At 46.0% G+C, this 23211-nt stretch overlaps 2 protein-coding genes across 12 annotated transcripts in view; one reads left to right on the top strand and one right to left on the bottom strand.

Moving 5' to 3' along the window:
- The window catches only part of RBBP4 (RB binding protein 4, chromatin remodeling factor), a 28268-nt gene extending 20265 nt beyond the window's left edge, over positions 1 to 8003 (bottom strand). Inside the window, exons 1-3 of one of the 3 annotated variants that reach the window (XM_032160103.2) lie at positions 7854 to 8003; positions 7119 to 7266; positions 1605 to 1750 (exon numbers count right to left, since the gene is read on the bottom strand). In XM_032160103.2, coding sequence (XP_032015994.1) covers positions 1605 to 1750; positions 7119 to 7266; positions 7854 to 7869 — 310 coding nt within the window. In that variant the 5' untranslated portion in view covers positions 7870 to 8003. Of the gene's footprint in view, positions 1 to 1604; positions 1751 to 7118; positions 7267 to 7405; positions 7427 to 7853 lie in introns of those variants that run through there. The other 2 variants (XM_058442298.1, XM_058442299.1) reach the window with 2 other exon arrangements.
- A 227-nt stretch (positions 8004 to 8230) lies between these two features.
- Positions 8231 to 23211, top strand: part of ZBTB8OS (zinc finger and BTB domain containing 8 opposite strand) — a 28032-nt gene continuing 13051 nt past the window's right edge. For 6 of the 9 annotated variants that reach the window (XM_058443285.1, XM_032160098.3, XM_032160097.3 and 3 more), the window contains exons 1-3: positions 8231 to 8739; positions 22305 to 22329; positions 23031 to 23152. In XM_058443285.1, the coding sequence (XP_058299268.1) occupies positions 8610 to 8739; positions 22305 to 22329; positions 23031 to 23152 (277 nt within the window). In that variant the 5' untranslated portion in view covers positions 8231 to 8609. Of the gene's footprint in view, positions 8744 to 22304; positions 22396 to 23030; positions 23153 to 23211 lie in introns of those variants that run through there. The other 3 variants (XM_058443286.1, XM_058443284.1, XM_058443283.1) reach the window with 3 other exon arrangements.

The raw sequence follows: 23211 nt of genomic DNA, 5'->3' as shown, positions 1-23211 counted from the left end.
ATATAAATATATACACACACGTAGTTTTACATATGTAATTTATATGTACTTATATATAAATACATTTATATTATGCAAAATATATAATTATATATTATATAATTTTATTTTATATAATTAGATATATTATATATAATTTTAACACAATATAAATACACACATATGTAGTTTTATATATACATACATATATACGTAATTTGTTTATATATAAATATAACCCATTTATATTGTGTAAAATTATACATATAATATATACACACGATATAAATATATACACACACATATATGTAGTTTTACAATTTATCACACTACCAGTCAGAGTATGTGTGCCTCAGTAACAACAAGAACAAAAGGCAGGAGGATCATCTGAGGTCAGGAGTTCGAGACCAGCCTGACCAACATGATGAAACCCTGTCTCTACTAAAAATACAAAAAATTAGCCGGGCATGGTGGCGCATGCCTGTAGTCCCAGCTACTTGGGAGGCTGAGGCAGGAGAATCGCTTGAACCTGGGAGGTGGAGGTTACAGTGAGCCAAGATCGTGACACTGCACTCCAGCCTGGGCAGCAGAGCGAGACTCCATCTCCCAAAAAAAAAAAAAAAAAAAGGAAAGCGTAAGCATTTCATGAGCAGTTAAACTCTTAGGTTATGGCCTAAAAACAGGATATAACTAAACAACTCACTGGAACTTAGTTTCTATAGAGACTGCCATGGTTAAGTCATTTCTACCACTTTAAACCTAGAAAGGGTAATTTAAGTTAGTGTTTCTCAACCTTTTTTTTTATTTTTTTTAACTATTGCTCCTCTAAGAACTCTTTTAAGAACTATCCCCTCCCCACCAGTCCCATGAAATTTTAATACCATAGATATCCTATGTACTCTGTGCATATCTGTGCTTTAAACAATCAACCAGTAAGATTATTTACACCTACTCACATACACAAACCAATTTTTCACCTCCTTGGGGTAGTTATCTCCCATGTTAAGAATGTACAGCAATATGGATGGGCGCGGTGGCTCATGCCTGTAATTCCAGCACTTTGGGAGGCTGAGGTGGGTGGATCACCTGAGGTCAGGAGTTCAAGACCAGCCTGGCCAACTTGGTGAAACCCTGTCTCCACTAAAAATACAAAAATTAACTAGGCGTGGTGGCGGGCGCCTGTAATCCCAGCTACTCAGGAGGATGAGGCAGGAGAATCGCTTGAACCCGGGAGGCGGAGGTTGCAGTGAGAGAAGATCACGCCACTGCGCTCCAACCTAGGCAATAGAGCGAGACTCTGAGTAAAAAAATTAAAAATCAAAAATGTACAGCAATAATATATGGTATATTTTTGCTTCTTTCAATTGCAGAAATCCTCCCCCCCAGCACCAGCTGAGAAAAGTTTACTGTGAAGGTACAGAACCAAGGATGTGTTAAGTATTTCTTCTGATAGGTACAACTCTAATATAAATACCTACCACTGCAAACTCAGGCTTTCCCTCAAGCTTACATATTGTTTCTAAAGTCAGAGTTTACTTTATCAAAGTGCACATAACTTTTATAATTCAAAGACATAAAAGATATGACCCATACATCTTTACTTCTTTCACCTTTAAGATTCCTACCTCCTTTCTCACTGTCGTAGTGTGACGCATCAAACTGAGCATCATCATTAGGGAGTTGCACACTGGCTATAACAAGATGGTTTTGTTCATCCGACGTGTGTGTCCCCAGGACAAGTCGATGAATGCTGAAATCTTTCCCTTCTGGTCTGTAACGGCAATATATAGTCACTATTCAAATTAGTAACATCAGGAGATGGCGAAGTCGACAATATACATGTATGTAAAAGTCACTATTATAACCAGGTTTTAAGAGAGGGGAAAAAGTCATTAAGGGTCTTTTCTTTCTTTCTTTTTTATAAATACAGTCTCACTCTTTCGCCCAGGCTAGAATGGAGTGGTGTGATCTTGGCTCACTGCAACCTCTGGCTCTTGGATTCAAGCAATTCTCATGCCTCAGCCTCCCGAGTAGCTGGGACTACAGGAACCTGCCACCATGCCCGGCTAATTTTTGTATTTTTAGTAGACACAGGATTTCACCATGTTGGCCATGCTGGTCTGGAACCCCTGGCCTCAAATTATCCACCCACCTCAGCCTCCCAACATGCAGAGATTACAGGCAAGAGCCATCGTGCCTGGCCAAGAGCCATATTTTCTACTTAATTACTCTGGAGAAAAAGTAAAACATTTAATGGAATAAAATGTGAATTAACTACTCACTCATTACCAACAGGTTGGAGGGAAAGCAAACCATTGTTGGGTATGCTAATAATTTTGTTTACTAAAACTTTCATTAAAAAGGAAAGAAGGGGAAAAGGTGCAAAGAAATTGAAAGGAAAAGAATGAAAAAAGAGAAAGAAGAGGAAATAACATAAAATAAACCAATTTTTCAAATACTCACTAACTGCCTAATCAATGGACACATTACTCCAAACATGATGGAAGTACAAAGATGATTAAGACATGATTCCTGACCTCAAAAAACCTGCAGCTGGGCCAGGCATGGTGGCTCACGCCTGTAATCCCAGCACTTTGGGAGGCTGAAGAGGGTGGATCACCTGAGGCCAGGAATTCGAGACCAGCCTGACCAACATGGTGAAACCCTGTCTCTACTAAAAATACAAAAATTAGCCGGGTGTGGTGGCGGTGCCTGTAGTCCCAGCTACTCAGGAGGCTGCGAGAGGAGAACTGCTTGAACCCAGGAGGCAGAGGCTGCAGTGAGCCAAGATGGCGCCACTGCACTCCAGCCTGGGCAAAAGAGCAAGACTCTGTCTCAAAAAACAAACAAACAAAACAAACAAAAAAAACTGGCGGCTGGCTAATCCCAGCTATTTGGGAGGCTGAGGCACAAGAATCTCTTGAACCCGAAAGGCGGAGGCTGCAGTGAACAGAGATCTGCCACTGCACTCCAGCCTGGGTGACAAAGACTACTTCCTGTCTCAAAAAAGAAAAAAAAAAAAAAAAAAAAAAAAAAAGAAAATTAAACAATTTGCCTAAGATCACACAGCTACTAAGTAACAGAAGTATGCTGAAGTCCAAATCTGACTTCTGATATGGGAAAGCACAGTGGGAGAGAAGGTCGATTAAAACTGACTTTATTTAGTGTCCTGAATGCCGTCTTAAGGCATTCTGTACTCCATACTGGGTCAAGGGCATCCACATCATCTGGGAACTTGTTAGAAACGCAAATTCCCACATCTACTCCAGACCCATTGAATCAGAAACTCTAGAAGGTGGGGCACAACTATCTGTTTCACAATACCTCCAGCTGATTATGATGCATATAAAATTTTGAGAACCCCTGGTCTAGATGGGAAAGATGCTACACAACCAGAATTCATTGGGGTTTATAAATTGACTGCCTATAAAATGGAGAAAGAGAAAATGTCAAACCAAAGCCAATTATGATGAAAAGAAATAGGAACAACAGGAGAGAAAGTTGGGGTAAGGCCTTCACGTAAGGAATCATTCCATTCACAACATGTCAAAATGGGGAAGCCAGTAAGATATACCAGGGAAGACAGCGGCAGGCAGAAGAAAAATCAGGAAAAGCTCTGGAGAAGTTACGTCTAAAGATATCAATAGGAATTCTTCTGCACAGATGTCACAGGCAAAGCTTTGAGAGCATCTACCTTACTTACACTGAAGAGAAATGAAGAGGGATATGAACAGAAAATTGGAATTACCTGTATGTAGAAGGTTAGACAAGAACCAGAAAAAGAATGAAGGAGAGGACAGTGTTACAGAACTACAATTGTGGTTTTTCTTTCTCTTTAAAGGGGGGAAACGGATCTGAGTAAACACCAGAAAAAGAACACACAAAAAGTAAACACTGCATCAGGGCGGCTTGCTTGTAAGTAATCCTCATCTTAAAAAACAAAAACAGGGCCAGGCATGGTGGCTCATGTCTGTAATCCCAGCACTTTGAGAGGCCAAAGTGAGAGGATCACTGGAGCCCAGAAGTTAAAGAACAGTCTGGACAACATAGCAAAAAAATTTTTCAAAAATTAGCCAGGCGTGGTAGCGTATGCCTGTAGTCCCAACTATTCCAGAAGCTGAGGCAGGAGGATCCCTTGGCCCAGGAGGTCAAGGCTGCAGGGAACTCTGATTGTGCCACTGCAACCCAGTCTGGGCAACAGAGCAAGATCCTGTCTCAAAAACAATTTTCAGCCAGGCGCATTGGCTCATGCCTGTAATCCCAGCACTTTGGTAGGCCGAAGTGGGTGGATTACCCGAGGTCAGGAGCTCGAGACCAGCCTGGACATGGTGAAACCCCATCTCTACTGAAAATACAAAAAATTAGCTGGGCGTGGTGGTGGGTGCCTGTAATCCCAGCTACTTGGGAGGCTGGGGCAGAGGAAGCGCTTGAACCCGGGAGGCGGAGGTTGCAGTGAGCTGAGATCATGCCACTGCACTCCAGTATGGGTAACAAGAGTGAAACTCCGTCCTCCGTCTCAAAACAACAAAAAACAAAACAATTCTCACATTATTTATCTAGATTTGCTAATGCAGAAAACTACTAAGATGACAGTACAGATTTCAGCCTTGGGGAATTAAGTCTTTAATTCTTGCTTTCGAAACCTAGCTAGCCATTCTAGTATATTACTTGGGAAATTTCTGAAAAGTAGGGGTTCTAGAATGTCTGGTAGGTATGGAGCGGCCAATATCTGTGATCCACTAGTCCAATAAGCACAATTTAGCATATGACTATAGTAAATGTGGAATCACCATTCCAGTACACTTCTCATTAAGTACTCTGCCACAAGTTCTTTTTCTTTGAGACAGGGTGGCACTCCATACCTCAGGCTGGAGTGCAGTAGCAGGATCACAGCTCAATGCAGCCTTGGCCTCCCAAGGCTCAGGTGATCCTCCTGCCTCAGCCCCCGCCGAGGAGCTGGGACTACAGGCACACACCACCATGCCCGGATAATATTTGTAATTTTAGTAGAGACAGGGTTTTCACCATGTTGCCCAGGCTGGTCTTGAACTCCTGGCCTCAAGCAATCTGCCTGCCTCAGCCTCCCAAAGTGCTGGGATTACACGTGTGAACCACCATGCCCAGCCCACAAGTTCTTAAATGGTTTGAATTACCACTGAAAACTCTTGACAGAAATGATTCCAATTATCCTGAATTCCCCAAGCAATTCTGATGATCAACTGAATGTGGGAACTCCTGGTCACAATAAAGAAGCTTCTAGGCCGGGCGCGGTGGCTCACGCCTGTAATCCCAGCACTTTGGAAGGCCGAGGCGGGTGGATCATGACGTCAGGAGATTGAGACCATCCTGGCTAACACGGTGAAACCCCGGCTCTACTAAAAATACAAAAAATTAGCCAGGCGTAGTGGCGGGTGCCCGTAGTCCCAGCTACTTGGGAGGCTGAGGCAGGAGAATGGCGTCAACCCGGGAGGCGGAGCTTGCAGTGAGCGGAGATCACGTGACTGCACTCCAGCCTGGGCAACAGAGCGAGACTCCGTCTCAAAAAAAAAAAAAAAAAAAAAAGAAAAAAGAAAAAAAGAAAAGAAAAAAGCAGCTTCTAACTCCAATTTCTAGGTTTTTACTATGGTTTTGTGTAACTTCCCCAGGACACATTTCCCTATTTTTCCTTATGCCACTGTAAAGGTAGCAGCCTCATTCCTAAGTTACTAGTATAATTTCTGCCCAATTTCTATCATTTGTTGAGCTACATCATAGTCTAATAACATTTTGCAATTACCTTAACTTTTCAAGATCCAAGTTTTGAAGGAATTTACTTAGCACACAATCGCTTCTGAATGTTATTCAGAAAACTTAGGTAGTTTTGTAACAGAAAATCCATTATCCCAAATGGCACAATGGTCTTGTTAAAACTATATTAATATCATCTAAATTTACCTTCCTTTGTTTTTTGCATTGTCATTTCTTCTTAAGAAATGAGGCAAATTTTCCTTCCTCTGACAATTTTATCTGTACCACTTTTATGCTAATTATAACTAATTTGGATCCCGTGATGTGGCACCAAATACAGCCCCAATAAATGCAAACTAAATATTTTATCCCCTGTTAGAGATAAGCTACCTACATGTAAGAAACATGGGATTAATCTTTATAGCCCTCACTATGCCCAAACCCCTTATAAGAAAACCATTCCACCTGCAGGTGTTTTCTAGGTACCCTAATTATCTCTCTACAACTGCTGTCATCATATATAACTATAATTATTAGTTTATATCTGCCACTTCAACTAGACAATGTGCTCCTTGAAAGCAGGTACCATGACATACTACGAGAATTCAAATTAAGTTTTGTTGAGGTCAGGTGCAGTGGCTCAAGCCTGTAATCCCGGCACTTTGGGAGGCAGAGGTGGGCGGATCACCAGAGGTCAGGGGGTTGGAGACCAGCCTGTCCAACACGGTGAAACCTCGTCTCTACTAAAAATACAAAAAAATTTAGCCAGGCGTGGTGGCAGGTGCCTGTAATCCCAGCTACTTGGGAGGGCTTAGGCAGGAGAATCGCTCGAATCTGGGAGGCAAAGGTTGCAGTGAGCCGAGCTCGTGCCACTGCACTCCAGCCTGGACAACAGAGTGAAACTCTGTTTCAAAAAGAAAAAAAAAAAGTTTTGTTGTAAGGACTGGACTCATGGTAATACTTTTTATCTTTTTTTGTGTGGGGGGCGGTAGAGCCGGGGGGGTCTTCCCAGGGCTGGTCTCCAACTCCTGGCCTCAAGTAAGCCTCCTGCCTGGGCCTCCCAAAGTGCTCGGATTGCAAGTGTGAGCCACTGCTCCTGGCCATAATACTTTTTGAAAGTTGACAAGTTTTGTACTATTATTTGGTACAGCTATTATTATTACAAGTATTATCATCAGCTACAGCTATTTAATTCAGTATCAGAGAAAGAAAACGCCAAAATGTTTTCTCTCGTCAGGTAAATTACAAAATCATTTTGTTATTTTGCCTTACTTTGTGGCCTAGAAAAAATGTCACCAAGAGGTTTTGATCACATGCCTTCTCCGGGTGACTGAAGAGCGGAAAACACGAAATCAATATGAGAAATCTACACTGAAGACACATCAAAATAACGTTCAGGAGAGTCATGTCACCTGGTTACATCTGGAAGCCACTGGGCAGTTAGGCTGGGCCACTCCAGAGCATGGGTCATCACCAAATCATAAAGAAAAGGAGTGTTCTTTTTCCATATTTTGTATTCCTCGTTGATCACTCGTTCTTCCACTGCATCGTCGAAGGCTGCTAAAATTTTTTAAAACAAATTTAAGTTAGCAAACCAACGGAAACCGGGTAATCCTCTGCAAAGCTACCGGCATGACTCCTACATCCTGACTATGAAATGGAGGTGATCTGTCTAAATCCCCACGGCAGAGGCACCCACACTCTCCACTTTCGCGGCGCCGGAACTCCTCGGGCCAGCCCCGCCAAACACTCCGTTATCCTTTCCAGGCCACGGGGCCAGCCAGGCCTTCGGAGCACGCTCGCGCGCGAAGAAACAAGCCCGACGAGGAGGCCCGAGCTCCGAGCCTTGTGGGTAGGAAGCGGCGTCCCGAGGCTCGGGACAGAGGCCGAGAGAGCGATACCGGGGGCGGGAAGAGGAACAAACACTCGCCAGGGGCCCCACCGCTGGCTTCTCCAGCTGCGACCGAAGTCGGTCCCAGGGAACTGGCGAGCCGTTAGCCCGCCCCGCGGGGAGTTCCCTCTTCACGCCTTCATTACTGGGGACTGCACTCGGCAAACTCGGGCCTGCCCTCACTGTTAGGCCGTGTCGAGGCCGCGGCTCAGCCCCGGCACCCGCTGCCCTCCTGGGGCGGCCCCGGCACCCTCACCTTCCTTGTCGGCCATGGCGGGCAGGCGAGCCGGGGGAATCCTGGGGTCGAGCGTTGCGGGAGGGGCGGGGAGGCTGCAAGAGCTCGCTCTGTGCGCGCGGCCTCTATTGTTTCCTGCGCCCCCAGCGCGAGGGCTGACTCGCGCACCTTCGCGCCAACATCAGCCAATCGGAGCGCTCCTAATGGCGGGATGGGCGGGGAAGCCGCGTTCGCGACCTATCCAGACGCGCGGAGTAGCTTTCCACGGGGACCGAGGCGCGCGCTCCGCCCCTCCCCCCACGCCTCCCCGAGCCGACTTCCAGCGATTGCGCGCGCCGGCGTTGACGGGACTGCGCCCGGTCAGGGTCACGTGAGAGAGGTTTAGTCCGCACACTCCCGCGGCAAGAGGGCAGCCATTTTCTTGAAGGCTATTAAGCTTAAGACGCTTTCAGAGTACTGAGATGAAAAATCTAGAATGCCTTCGGGTCTAATTATCAATTTTGGGGGTGAAGCGGGGCAAAGAACCTCACCACTCAGACCCAGACGGGTTTCATTCAAGGTGCCCTTCAACGTTTTTCGTTAGTCTTTAGAAGGAACTAGTAACGAAGGAAGCGCAGAAGATGGGGTTTTGGCCTTTTAAACACGTGATCCAAGCGGCAGGGTAGGGACTAAAGTAGGTCAACAGCCAACTCCGAGAAAGGAGTGTGGTCCTTAAGGGTGTGTGCCAAGGGGCGGAGTCTAGAGCGGAAGTAGTAACTCCGGGCCGAAGTCCGGTGGATGAAGGGCGGAAGTAGAGTGTCTAATCCTGCAGTCATGGCGCAGGAAGAGGATGTTAGAGATTACAATTTGACTGAAGAACAGAAGGCGATCAAGGCCAAGTATCCGCCAGTTAATAGGAAGTACGAGTGTGAGTAGGTGGTTTACTTCTCTCTTTAGATGTAAGCACACAGGCATCCCGTCTCCTTACCCGCGGCTTCCTGCTGCTCTTTCTACTTTGCCCCATAGGTACTTACAGCATGATCCCATTTGTGCCGGCTGTTGTAGTCTCGTTCGTACTTCTGGGGATACTGAAGGAAAAAGCTACCTGGTTTAATAGTTGCGAAACCTGGCCTCCCTCATTGACAGTCTCTTGGACTTCTTCCACATGTGCCTAATCACATTTATCTTCGTAAATTCTAAAGATAACCATATTTTCAGGCGTTTGCAGGATTGTTACCCCCATATATTTCCCAACGGTGAGATTAGAGTGTGCGAGGTTAGAGGACTCGGAAAGCTAATTAGGGGATTTCTAACTTGATGTTTCACCTCGATCATATTAGCAAAAAGACCTGGTTTTGCCATTTATGATTGTGATTTTAAAAAATGATTATCTTAGGTCGGGCGCGGTGGCTGACGCCTGTAATCCCAGCATTTTGGGAGGCCGAGGCGAGCGGATCACCTGAGGTCGGAAGTTCGAGATCAGCCTGACCAACATGGAAAAACCCTGTCTCTACTAAAAATACAAAATTAGCCGGGCGTGGTGGCGCATGCCTGTAATCCCAGCTACTCGGGAGACTGAGGCAGGAGGATCGCTTGAACCCGGGAGGCGGAGGTTGCGGTGAGCCGAGAGCGCCCCATTGCACTCCAGTCTGGGCAACGAGCGAAACTGTCTCAAAGAAAAAAAATATATATATATATACATATATATGGTATATATAACATACATATATTACATATATAACATATATATGTAATATATAACTATATGTACATATATGTGTATATATAACATATATATTACATATATATGTATATAAAATATATATATGTTTTTAGAGATGGAGTCTCACTCTGTCGTCCAGGCTGGGGTGCAATGGAGCAATCATAGCCCGCGCTGCAGCGCCCAGCTGGTTTTGCCATTTATTCGCTTAGTTACTTTAGGCAAATCACATAACCTATCTTTGTCTCTTAAATTCTATATTAAACGTTAAGCTGTCATCCCTAAAGGTAGCTGTGGTTTGGGGAGCACAAATCTGACTTTTATTTGTCTGCTTAAAATCTTTCATTAATTTCTCATTGTCCTCTCTGTAAAATCTACGTATTTACCATAGTATTCTAGGGTCTGTGCTTTCTGGAGCTGGCATACCTCCTAGCATATCCCCTTCTCTCACTTAAAAACAATTTTAAAATATTATAGGCCATTCGTGGTGGCTCACACTTATAATCCCAGCACTTTGGGAGACCGACGTGGGTGGATCACCTGAGGTCAGGAGTTCCAGAGCAGCCTGGCCATTATGGTGAAATCCTGTCTCTACTAAAAATACAAAAATTAGCTGTGTATGATTGTGGGCGCCTGTAATCCCAGCTACTCGGGAGGCTGAGGCAGGAGAATTGCTTGAACCCAGAAGGTGGAGGCTGCAGTGAGCCGAGATCACACCACTGCACTCCAGCCTGGGCAACAGAGCGAGACTGTCTCAAAAAAAAAAAAAAAATGCCTGGTACTGTGGCTCATGCCTGTAATCCCAGCACTTTGAGGGTTGAGGAGGGTGGATCACCGGAGGTCAGGAGTTTGAGACCAGCCTGGCCTGGCCAACATGGTGAAACCCCGTCTGTACTAAAAATACAAAAATTAGCTGGGCATGGTGGTGGGTGCCTGTAATCCCAGCTACTTGGGAGGCTAAGGCAGGAGAATCGCTTGGACCTGGGAGGCGGAGGTTGCAGTGAGCCGAGATCTCACCACTGCACTCCAGCCTGGGCGACAGAGCCAGACTCCATCTCAAAAAAGAAAATTACTTTTAATAGGTCATATATATTGATTCGAAATTCAGAAAGTGTAACACAGGCAGTGAAAAGTAACTCTGGCAGCCCCCATCCGCAACCACCTAGTCCCCCTCTGTAGAGCAGTCATCGTTACCTTTTTCTTACATGTACATACCTAGATGTTCTAGCATTTGCTTTAACCAATTTTCAGTTGATGGACGTTTAGGCTGTTTCTACTCTCGTGGTATTAGAAACAGTGCAGCAGTGAATACACTTGTACATCCATTGTTTTGTACATGTGCATGTGGATCTGTAGAATCAAGTTCTCCAAGTTTTTTTTGTTTCCATTGCTAAGACTCCTACTTTTTTTTTTTTTTTTTTTGAGACAGAGTCTTGCTGTCGCCCAGGCTGGAGTGCAGTGGCACGATCTCGGCTCACTGCAGGCTCCGCCCCCCCGGGGTTCACGCCATTCTCCTGCCTCAGCCTCCCGAGTAGCTGGGACTACAGGCGCCCGCCATCTCGCCTGACTAATTTTTTGTATTTTTAGTAGAGACGGGGTTTCACTGTGTTAGCCAGGATGGTCTCGATCTCCTGACCTCGTGATCCGCCCGCCTCGGCCTCCCAAAGTGCTGGGATTACAGGCGTGAGCCACCGCGCCCGGCCGACTCCTACATTTTTTAAAAGGATTTTTTTTTTTTTTTTTTTTTTTGAGACGGAGTCTCGCTCTGTCACCCAGGCTGGAGTGCAGTGGCGCGATCTCGGCTCACTACAAGCTCCGCCTCCCGGGATCACGCCATTCTCCTGCCTCAGCCTCTCTGAGTAGCTGGGACTACAGGCGCCCGCCACCACACCCGGCTAATTTTTTTGTATTTTTAGTAGAGACGGGGTTTCACCGTGGTCTCGATCTCCTAACCTTGTGATCCGCCCGCCTCGGCCTCCCAAAGTGCTGGGATTACAAGCGTGAGCCACCGCGCCCGGCCTTAAAAGGATATTTTAACTTGGACTGTTATTGCCAAATTGCTGTCTATAGGAGTTGTACCAATTTATACTTTCACTAGTATTGTGTGAATGTGCCTCTTTCCTCCCACTTCTACTAATTGTTACCATACTTTTTGATCTTTTCCAATTTGTAAAGTATACTTACTGTATTTTTCTTACTGTAAGTGAAGTTGAACATATTACAGTGTTTTGGAACTATTTGTATTTCCCATTCTGGGGTGTGTATGTTAATATTCTTCGCGCTTTTTTCTCTTGGGTTATTTTTTTTTTCCTCTTGGGTTGTTGGTTTTTCTTACTAGGCAGAAAGTATGTTTATGCAGTGCAGTTCATTAACCAGCGGTCCCCAACCTTTTTGGCACCAGGGACTAGTTTCACGGAAGTCAGTTTTTCCACCAACAGGGGTTGTAGGGGAGGATGGTTTCAGGATGATTCAAGCACATTACATTTATTGTGCATTTTATTTCTATTATTATTACGTTGTAATATATAATGAAATAATTATACAACTCACTGTAATATAGAATCAATGGGAGCCCTGAGCTTGTTTTCTTGTAACTAGATGGTCCCATCTGGGGATGACAGATCATCAGGCTTTAGATTCTCATAAGGAGCACACAACCTAGATCCCTCCAATGTGCAGTTCACAATAGTGTTCAAGCTCCTATGAGAATCTAATGCTGTGCCTGATCTGAAAGGAGGTGGAGCTCAGGCAGTAATGTTAGCAATGGGGAGCTGTTGTAAATACAGAAGAAGTTTTGTGAGCTCATGTCCTGCTGTGCTGCCTGGTTCCTAACAGGCCACCAACTGGTACCGGCCAGGGGGTTGGGGACCCCCTGCATTAACCCTTTCTTTCTTTCTTTGAGACGGAGTCTTGCTTTGTCATCCAGGTTGGAGTGCAGTGGCATGATCTCCAGTCACTGCAACCTCTGCCTCCCAGGTTCAAGTAATTCTCCTGCCTCAGCCTCCTGAGTAGCTGGGACTACAGACATGCACCACCACCACACCTGGCTAATTTTTTTTTTTTTTTGAGACAGAGTAGGTGGGATTACAGGCATGCACCACCATGCCCGGCTAATTTTGTATTTTTAGTAGAGACAGGGTTTCTCCCTATTGGTCAGGGTGGTCTCGAACTTCCGATCTCAGGTGATCTGCTCGCTTCGGCCTCTCAAAGTGCTGGGATTACAGGCATGAGCCACCACGCCCGGCCTCTTTTTTTTTTTTTTTTTGGAGACAGTGTCTTGCTCTGTCTCCCAGGCTGGAGTGCAGTGGCACCATCTCAGCTCACAGCAACCTCTGCCTCCTGGGTTCAAGTGACTCTCTTGCCTCAACCTTCCGTATGGCTGGGATTACAGGCGCCCACCACCACGCCCGGCTAATTTTTGTGTTTTTTTTAGTAGAGACAGGGTTTCACCATGCTGGCCAGGATGGTCTTGAATGCCTGACCTCAAGTGATCCGCCCACCTGAGCCTCACAAAGTGCTGGGGTTACAGGCATGAGCCACCACGCCCAGCCAACCCTTTCTTTTATGGCTTCTAAGATAAGAAGTCATACTCAGGGAAGGCCTTGTCCACTGGGATTTTAAAATAATTTTCTTATTTTTTTCTATACATTTGAAAATAGAACTTTTGGCCGGGCGTGGTGGCTCACGCCTGTAATCCCAGCACTTTGGGAGGCCAAGGTGGGCGGATCACGAGGTCAGGAGATCGAGGCCATCCTGGCTAACATGGTGAAACCCCGTCTCTACTAAAAATACAAAAAAATTAGCCGGGTATGGTGGCGGGCACCTGTAGTCCCAGCTGCTGGGGAGGCTGAGGCAGGAGAATGGCGTGAACCCGGGAGGCGGAGCTTGCAGTGAGCCGAGATGGCACCACTGCACTCCAGCCTGGGTGACAGAGCAAGACTCCGTCTAAAAAAAAAATAAATAAATAAATAAAATAGAACTTTTATTGAATAACCTGCGGCCAGACCTGGTGGCTCACACCTGTAATCCTAGCACTTTGGGAGGCCGAGGTGGGCGGATCTCTTGAGGCCAAGAGTTGGAGACCAGCCTGGCCCACATGGCGAAATGCCATCTCTACTAACAATATAAAAGTTAGGCCGGGCACCGTGGCTCACGCCTGTAATCCCAGCACTTTGGGAGGTCAGGAGATCAAGACCATCTTGGCCAAAACGGTGAAACCCCGTCTCTACTAAAAATAAAAAATAAAAAAAATTAACTGGGTGTGGTGGCATGTACCTGTAATCCCAGCTTGAATCAGGGAGTCGGAGGTTGCAGTGAGCCAAGATTGCGCCATTGCACTGCAGCCTGGTGACAGACTGAGACTCTGTCTCAGTAAATAAATAAATAGATACATAAATAAATAAATAAAATAAAAATTAGATGGGTGTGGTGGTGCATGCCTGTAATCCCAGCTACTAGGGAGACTGAGGCAAGAGAATTGCTTTAACCCAGGAATTGGAGTTTGCCGTGAGCCGAGATGGCACCATTGCACTCCAGCCTGGGCAACAGAGTGAGACTCTGTCTCAAAAAATAAAATAAAATCTAAAAAACTTTAGTTGGGCACAGTGGCTCATGCCTGTAATCCCAGCACTTTGGGAGGCCGAGGTGGGCGGATCACGAGGTCAGGAGATCGAGACCATCCTGGCTAACATGGTGAAACCCCGTCTCTGCTAAAAATGCAAAACAAAATTAGCCGGGTGCGGTGGCTCATGCTGAGTGGGAGGACCCGCCAAGCCCACGCCCACCCGGAGCTCCAGCTGGCCCGCAAGTGCCGCGTGCAGCCCCGGTTCCTGTTCGCGCCTCTCCCTCCACACCTCCCTGCAAGCTGAGGGAGCCGGCTCCCACCTTGGCCAGCCCAGAAAGGGGCTCCCACAGTGCAGTGGTGAGCTGAAGGGCTCCTCAAGTGCCGCCAAAGTGGGAGCCCAGGCAGAGGAGGCACCAAGAGCAAGCGAGGGCTGTGAGGACTGCCAGCACGCTGTCACCTCTCAACATCAAGGAAAATAGCTGACAATATTTGTTGGTAATGATAAAATTTAAGTCCAGTTAGAATTTTCAGGCCTGATGAGCTTAATCCCAGCACTTTGGGAGGCCAAGGGGGACAGATGGCTTGAGCCCATAAGTTCAAGACCAGCCTGGGCAACGTGGCAAAACCTTGTCTCTTACAAAACATTAACCAGGTGTGGTGGTGCCTATCTGTAGTCCTTACTACTTGGGAGACTTGAGGTGGAAGTATCACTTGGACCTGGGAGGTCAAGGCTGCAGTGAGCTGTGATTGTGCCACTGCACTTCAGCCTGGATGACGGAGTGAGACTCTATCTCAAAAAAGAAAACAAAAAGATTCATTCTAAGTGCATGATAGATCAATGGATTTTAATTTACAGTATGGTAAGTTCATTGTGATGGTTACGGAATCCACATTGCAACTAACGTTGAAAAAACTACCATGTTTTGGCTGGCGCAGTGGCTCATGCCTGTAATCTCAGCACTTTGGGAGGCCGAGAGGGGTGGATTGCCTGAGGTCAGGAGTTCGAGACCAGTCTGGCGAACATGGTGAAACCCCGTTGTCAGGCCCCTGAGCCCAAGCCAAGCCATCGCATCCCCTGTGACTTGCACGTATACATCCAGATGGCCTGAGGTAACTGAAGATCCACAAAAGAAGTAAAAATAGCCTTAACTGATGACATTCCACCATTGTGATTTGTTCCTGCCCCACCCTAACTGATCAATGTACTTTGTAATCTTCCCCACCCTTAAGAAGGTACTTTGTAATCTCCCCCACCCTTAAGAAGGTTCTTTGTAATTCTCCCTACCCTTGAGAATGTACTTTGAGAGATCCACCCCCTGCCCCCCAAAACATTGCTCCCGACTCCACCGCCTATCCCAAAACCTATAAGAACTAATGATAATCCACCACCCTTTGCTGACTCTCTTTTCGGACTCAGCCCGCCTGCACCCAGGAGAAATAAACAGCCATGTTGCTCACACAAAGCCTGTTTGGTGGTCTCTTCACACGGACGTGCTCTATTAAAAATACAAAAAAATAATTAGCCAGGCGTGGTGGCGTGCGCCTGTAATCCCAGCTACTAAGGAGGCTGAGGCAGGGGAATTGCTTGAACCAGGGAGGTGGAGGTTGCAGTGAGCCGAGATTGCGCCACTGCACTCCAGCCTGGGCGACAGAGCAAAACTCTGTCTCGAAGAAAAATACCATGTTTTGAGTTTTAGTATAACAAAAAAAGACTATCCATAATTTTTTTAAGAGGCTAGTTAAGTAAAGCAGTGGGAATGGAGAAGGAACCAAGAAATTCTATAACTGGTTTTGATGAATTAATTGTAAACATCACTGCACTTGGACCAGCCTATCCACAATTATTTGAAAAAGCTATTAAAATGCTCCTCTATTTTCCTTCTGCATATTTGTGAGGTTGGATTTTATTTATGCACTCCAACTAAATGAATATATTGCCAGACATTTAAAATATTTGAAAAAATGCAAAACAGTGCCAGTCTTCACTACATTTTTTTTTATTAATAACTCTTATTTTTTTTAAGAGATGGGGCCTTACTCTGTTGCCCACACTGGAGTGCAGCTCACTGCACTCTCAGCTCACTGCACTCTCAGCTCACTGCAGCCCAAGCTCCTAGAGTCAGGCAGTCCTCCCCATCTCAGCCTCCCGAGTAGCTGGGACTACAGGCATGCACTACCACACCTGGTTTTTAAAAAACTTTTTAAGAGATGGAGTCACAGTATGTTGTCCAGGCTAGTCTTCAACTCCTGACCTCAAGCTGTCCTCCTGCCTCAGCGTCTTCAGTTGCTGGGGTTATAGGAATGAGCCACCATGACCAGTTAAATCTTTTAACAATATAGTTACTTTTTCATAAAAGTATAGAAGGCCAGGATGGTGGTAAGCACTTGAGCCCAGGAGTACTAGGATGTATTGTACTATGGTCATGCCTATGACTAGCCACTGCACTCCAGCCTGGGCAACATAGGGAAATTCCGTCTTTTTTTTTTTTTTTTTTTGAGGTGGAGTCTTGCTCTGTTGCCCAGGCTGGAGTACAGTGCCGTGATCTCGGCTCACTGCAACCTCTACCTCCCAGGTTCAAGCAACTCTTCTGCCTCAGCCTCCCGAGTAGGTGGGACTACAGGCACATGCTACCACACTGGGCTAATTTTTGTATTTTTAGTAGAGACGGAGTTTCACCATGTTGGCCAGGCTGGTCTCGAATTCCTGACCTCAAGTGATCCACCTACCTCAGCCTCCCAAAGTATTGGGATTATAGGCATGAACCAATGTGCCTGGCCAGGAAACTCCATCTTTAAGATAAATAAATAAAAGCAAAAAGATAAAAATAATCAATTTATGTTCAATGAAATGGAATTATTATTATTATTATTATTATTTTTTTTTTTTTGAGACGGAGTCTTTCTCTGTTCCCCAGGCTGGAGTGCAGTGGCACGATCTCGGCTCACCGCAACCTCCACCTCCTGGGTTCACGCCATTCTCCTGCCTCAGCCTCCCGAGTAGCTGGGAATACAGGCGCCTGCCAACACGCCTGGCTAATTTTTTGTGTTTTTAGTAGAGACAGGGTTTCACCGTGTTAGCCAGGATGGTCTCGATCTCCTGACCTTGTGATCCGCCGGCCTCAGCCTCCCAAAGTGCTGGGATTACAGGCTTGAGCCACCGCGCCCGGCTTATTATTTTTTTTTTTTAGATGGAGTCTCACGCTGTCACACAGGCTGGAGTGCAGTAGTGCGATCTCAACTCACTGCAACCTTTGCCACCTGGGTTCAAGCGATTTTCATGCTTCAGCCTCCCAAGTAGCTGGGATTACAGGGTTGTGCCACTATCCCCAGCTAATTTTTTCTATTTTTAATAGAGACAGGGTTTTACCATGTTGGTCAGGCTGTTCTCGAACTCCTAATTTCAAGTGAACTACCCACCTTGGCCTCCCAAACTGCTGAGATTACAGTCATGAGCCACCGCACGCAGCCTATTTTTTTTTTTTTTTTTTGAGACAGAGTCTTGCTCTGTCGCCCAGGCTGGAGTGCAGTGGTGCAATCTCAGCTCACTGCAAGCTCCGCCTCCTGGGTTCACACCATTCTCCTGCCTCAGCCTCTCCAAGTAGCTGGGACTACAGGCGCCCACCACCACACCCAGCTAATTTTTTGTATTTTTAGTAGAGACGGGGTTTCACTGTGGTCTCAATCTCCTGACCTCGTGATCCGCCCGCCTCAGCCTCCCAAAGTGCTGGGATTACAAGCATGAGCCACCGCGTCCGGCCGCCTATTGTTATTTTTAAATGAATTAATACGTATTTAAAAATCTTTTCACTTAAAATTTGCAGTGTGGTCATTGACAGATATAACCCATATTAACAAAAGCTCTTTGGGGTCTTCAATAATTTTTAAGAGAATAAAGAATTCTGAGCTGGTCGCAGTGGCTCACGCCTGTAATCCCAGCTCTTGGGAGGCTGAGGTGGGCGGATTACAAGGTTAAGAGATCGAGACCATCCTGGCCAACATGGTGAAACCCCGTCTCTACTAAAAATACAAAAATTAGCTGGGTGCGGTGGCGCATGCCTGTAATCCCAGCTACTTAGGAGGCTAAGGCAGGAGAATCACTTGAACCTGGGAGGTGGAAGTTGCAGTGAGGCTCTGTCTCAAAAAAAAAAATTCTGGAGACTCCAAAATTTGAGAACCACTGCCCTGTAGCAGTGTGTCACTGTCTTTTAAATTGATTTTTTTTAATTGAAATATAATTTAGTCTGGGCACGGTGGCTCAGGTCTGTAATCCCAGCACTTTGGGAAGCCAATGTGAGTGGTTCACTTGATATTAGACATTTGAGACCTGCCTGGCCAACATGGCAAAACCCCGTCTATACTTAAAAAATACAAAAAATTAGCCAGGCATGGTGGTGGACTCCTGTAATCCCAGGTACTCAGGAGGTTGAGGCGGGAGAATCACTTGAACCTGGGAGGCAGAGGTTGCAGTGAGCCAAGATCACTCCACTGCACTCCAGCCTGGGCTACAGAGCGAGACTCTGTCTCAAAAAAAAATTATATATTTTACCTGAGTAAGGTGCTCAGACCTTATGGTGTAAAGTTCAGTGAGTTTTTATAAACAGATACTTACATCTCTGTAACCAACACTCCATCCAATCTATAGAACGTGTCCATCACCAGAAGAAGTTCCCTTTTGCACTTTTCCAGTCAATCCTCCACTTCCTTGTCTTGAGAAAAACACTTGTGTTTTCTACCACCATAGCTTAATTTTGCCCATTTTAGTTTTCATATAGATGGAACCACACAGTTTAGATTTTTTTTTTTTTTTTTTTTGAGACGGAGTCTGGCTGTCACCCAGGCTGGAGTGCAGTGGCGCGATCTCGGCTCACTGCAAGCTCCGCCTCCCAGATTCACGCCATTCTCCTGCCTCAGCCTCCCGAGTAGCTGGGACTACAGGCGCCTGCCACCGCGCCCGGCTAATTTTTTTTGTATTTTTAGTAGAGACGGGGTTTCACCGTGGTCTCGATCTCCTGACCTCGTGATCCGCCCGCCTCGGCCTCCCAAAGTGCTGGGATTACAAGCGTGAGCCACCGCGCCCGGCCCAGATTCTTTTATGTCTGGCTTCTTCACTCGTGTGTCAAAGGTAAATACAACTGGACATTACTCAGAGCAGTGAAAACAGGTTTTATTTAGTAACTACTGAGGGAAAAGAGCTGAGCTCCATTCTGATTTGTGTGGAGATAACTGGGCATTTTAAAGGGAGAGGAGTGAGGGGGGCTTAGTAGAGTCAGAGAAGTGAAAAAGTACAAAGAGTTGATCAGCGTAAATGTGATTAGTCTAGCTGTGTCTGATAGCTGACAGTATGGAAATGAGGATTCTTTCCTCCCACAGAGGCTGGGAGACAAAGGCCCCATCCTTCCCGTTGATTGCATTTCAAAGGAATGGCTCTTGGGTTTTTGAGAAAGACACTTCTAAGTAGTAAGAGATAGATATTCACATTTGTAAGCTCTTTTTAGTACCTGCTCTAAGAAAGGAAATTTAGGGGCCTACATAAGGTGTTTGCTAGAACAAACATATTCTCCTGGCCATGATGCTGTTTCTCAGGCAGGCATTTCAATGATGGACAGTGGGTTAGGGTCATCCTAGGGACCTGACCCTCTCCTCCCCCCCGCCCCCTTTTTTTTTGAGTTTTTTGAGTTTTGCTCTTGTTGCCCAGGCTGGAATGCAGTGGCGCGATCTTGGCTCACTGCAACCTCCGCCTCCCGGGTTCAAGCAGTTCTTCTGCCTCAGCCTCCTGAGTAGATGGGTTTACAGGTGCGCGCCACCACGCCCAGCTAATTTTTTGTGTTTTTAGTAGAGACAAGCTTTCATCATGTTGGCCAGGATGGTCTCTATCTCCTGACCTTGTGATCCACCCGCCTCGGCCTCCCGAAGTGCTGGGATTACAGGCGTGAGCAACTGCGCCCAGCCTCAAGTTTTTTCTTATAAGTGTAACTGCCCAGTGGGTTAACTTTGCCTGCTGCCCAGACAAAGCCGATTCATCAAGATGGGGGAATTGCAGTGGAGAAAGAGTAATTTACACAGAGCTGGTTGTGCATGAGACCAGAGTTTTATTACTCAAATCAGTCTCCCTGAGCATTTGGGGATCAGAGTTTTTAAAGACAATTTGGCTGGTAGGGGCTTGGGAAGTGGATACTACTGATTGGTCAGGTTGGAGATGGAATCACAGGGGATTGAAGTGAGTTTTTCTTGCTGTCTTCTCTTCCTGGGTGGGATGGCAAAACGGGTTGAGCCAGATAACCAGTCTGGGTGGTGTCAGCTGAGTGCAGGGTCTGCAAAATATCTCAAGTACTGATCTTAGGTTTTACAATAGTGATGTTATCCACGGGAGCAATTTGGGGAGGTTCAGACTCTTAGAGCTAGAGGCTACATGACCCTTAAACTCTAATTTTTTTTTTTTTTTTTTTTTTTTTTGAGACGGAGTCTTGCTCTGTCGCCCAGGCTGGAGTGCAGTGGCGCAATCTCGGCTCACTGCAAGCTCTGCCTCCCGGGTTCACGCCATTCTCCTGCCTCAGCCTCTCCAGGTAGCTGGGACTACAGGCGCCCGCCACCACGCCCGGCTAATTTTTTGTATTTTTAGTAGAGACGGGGTTTCACCGTGGTCTCGATCTCCTGACCTCGTGATCCGCCCGCCTCGGCCTCCCAAAGTGCTGGGATTACAAGCGTGAGCCACCGCGCCCGGCTTAAACTCTAATTTCTAATCTTGTAGCTAATTTTTTTAGTCCTGGAAAGGCAGACTGGTTGGTCCCCAGGCAAGAAGGGGGTCTTTTCAGGAAAGGGCTGTTATTAATCTTGTTTCAGAGTCTAACCATGAACTGAATTCCTTCCCAAAGTTAGTTGGGCCCACCAGAAATGAACAAGGACAGCTTACAGATTAGAAGTAAGATGGAGTCAGTTAGGTCTGATTTCTTTCACTGTCATAATTTCCTCAGTTATAATTTCGCAAAGGCAGTTCCAAGTGAAGGAATCATACTCATGATCTCCAAGAATTCCTTCCAGCCCTAATATTCTATGATCCTAAGTGGGAAGAACTGATGAAAGTCATGTTGTGGGCGGGGCGCAGTGGCTCACGCCTGTGATCCCAGCACTTTGGGAGGCCTAGGTGGGTGGATCACCTGAGGTCAAGAGTTCAAGAGCAGCGGCCGGGCGCGGTGGCTCACGCTTGTAATCCCAGCACTTTGGGAGGCCGAGGCGGGCGGATCACGAGGTCAGGAGATCGAGACCACGATGAAACTCCGTCTCTACTAAAAATACAAAAAATTAGCCGGGCGTGGTGGCAGGCGCCTGTAGTCCCAGCTACTCGGAGAGGCTGAGGCAGGAGAATGGTGTGAACCCGGGAGGCGGAGCTTGCAGTGAGCTGAGATTGCGCCACTGCACTCCAGCCTGGGCGACAGAGTGAGACTCCGTCTCAAAAAAAAAAAAAAAAAAAGAGTTCAAGAGCAGCCTGGCCAACATGGTGAAAGCCCATCTCTACTAAAAATACAAAAATTAGCCGGGTGTGGTGGCGCTCGCCTGTAATCCCAGCTACTCAGGAGGCTGAGGCAGGAGAATCACTTGAACCCTGGAGGCAGAGGCTGCCGTGAGCCAAGATCGCACCACTGCACTCCAGCCTGGGTGACAGAGCGAGACTCCATCTTAAAAAAAAAAAAAAAAAGAGTCATGATCTGGATGAAGAATGTTGGGAGATCCAGTGGGAGTGGCTGTAGTACCATTTGTTACTTTCTGGTTTTCCTGTGGGAATATCAGGAAAAAGCTCATATATTGTGGAGTTTATTTTCTAAATTGATTTTATCTAGGATTAGGTTCACTGTAAAAGAAAAGGTGAGACAGAAACCTGGAATTTTATTTATTTATTTATTTATTTATTTATTTATTTATTTTTATTTTTTTTTTATTTTTTGAGACGGAGTCTTGCTCTATTGCCCAGGCTGGAGTGCTGGCGCGATCTCGGCTCTCTGTCCCCCTCCCCCCCCAAAAAAAAAGATTCAAACAAAGCAAAGCAATTAGCTTTGTTGAGTAAATACATAGCAAAAGGTGTTGATGGACTGGCCCACGTTTTCTTGCTCCTTAAAGATGATATTCCTAATAATAACGGACTAGAGTTATTTTGTGTGTGTGATTTGAGAGTCAAGTTTAGTGTCTTACAAGTGTTTTTCCCTCTCTCCCTCAGATTTGGATCATACAGCAGATGTCCAGTGAGTATAGCAGGAGTTCTTTCTTTTGAAACCACGTCAATAGGAAGACTGAATGTTTCGATCTTGGTATCCCTATCTTTAATTTTTCTCCTCTCATTTTGGTTCCTTCACAATATGAAAATGATGGTTTAAAAGCACTCAGTTTTGCAGGGTTCAGTGGCTCAGTGAGCCAAGATTGCACCACTGTACTCCAGCCTGGGTGACAGAGAGAGACCCCATCTCAAAAAATAAAAAATAAAAATAAAAATAAGGCTGGGTGCGGTGGCTCACGCCTGTAATCCCAGCGCTTTGGGAGGCTGAGGTGGACGGATCATGAGGTCAGGAGTTCGAGACCAGTCTGACCAACATGGTAAAACCCTGTCTCTACTAAAAATACAAAAATTAGCCAGGCCTGGTGGTGCCCGCCTGTAATCCCAGCTACTTGTGAGGCTGAGGCAGGAGAATTGCTTGAACCCAGGAGGCGGAGGTTGCAGTGACCCGAGATTGCACCACTGCACTCCAGCTTGGGCAACAGAGTGAGACTCAGTCTAAAAAACATAAATAAATAATAAAAATAAAAGCACCTGGTTTCAGTGCCATTACATTGATTGAGGCCTTAAAATTTGTATTTATCATACTGAATTTATTTTGACTTTGCTTGCTATCAAGTTTTCTTTCTCGCAGTGGATTGTATTACACAGAGCATGAATATACTTCTTTAGGTTACACGCATGGGGAGATACTCTGGAGGAAGCATTCGAGCAGTGTGCAATGGCCATGTTTGGTTACATGACAGATACTGGGACAGTGGAGCCCCTCCAAACAGTAGAAGTAGAAACTCAAGGTAAATGATTTATTCACAAGGAAGAAATTGTTATACAGTACTGTATAGAATTGTGCAGT

The sequence above is a fragment of the Hylobates moloch genome, unplaced genomic scaffold (assembly GCF_009828535.3).
Source record: "Hylobates moloch isolate HMO894 unplaced genomic scaffold, HMol_V3 SCAFFOLD_8, whole genome shotgun sequence".
NCBI lineage: Eukaryota > Metazoa > Chordata > Mammalia > Primates > Hylobatidae > Hylobates > Hylobates moloch.
This window is presented reverse-complemented; position numbering and strand designations above follow the sequence as displayed.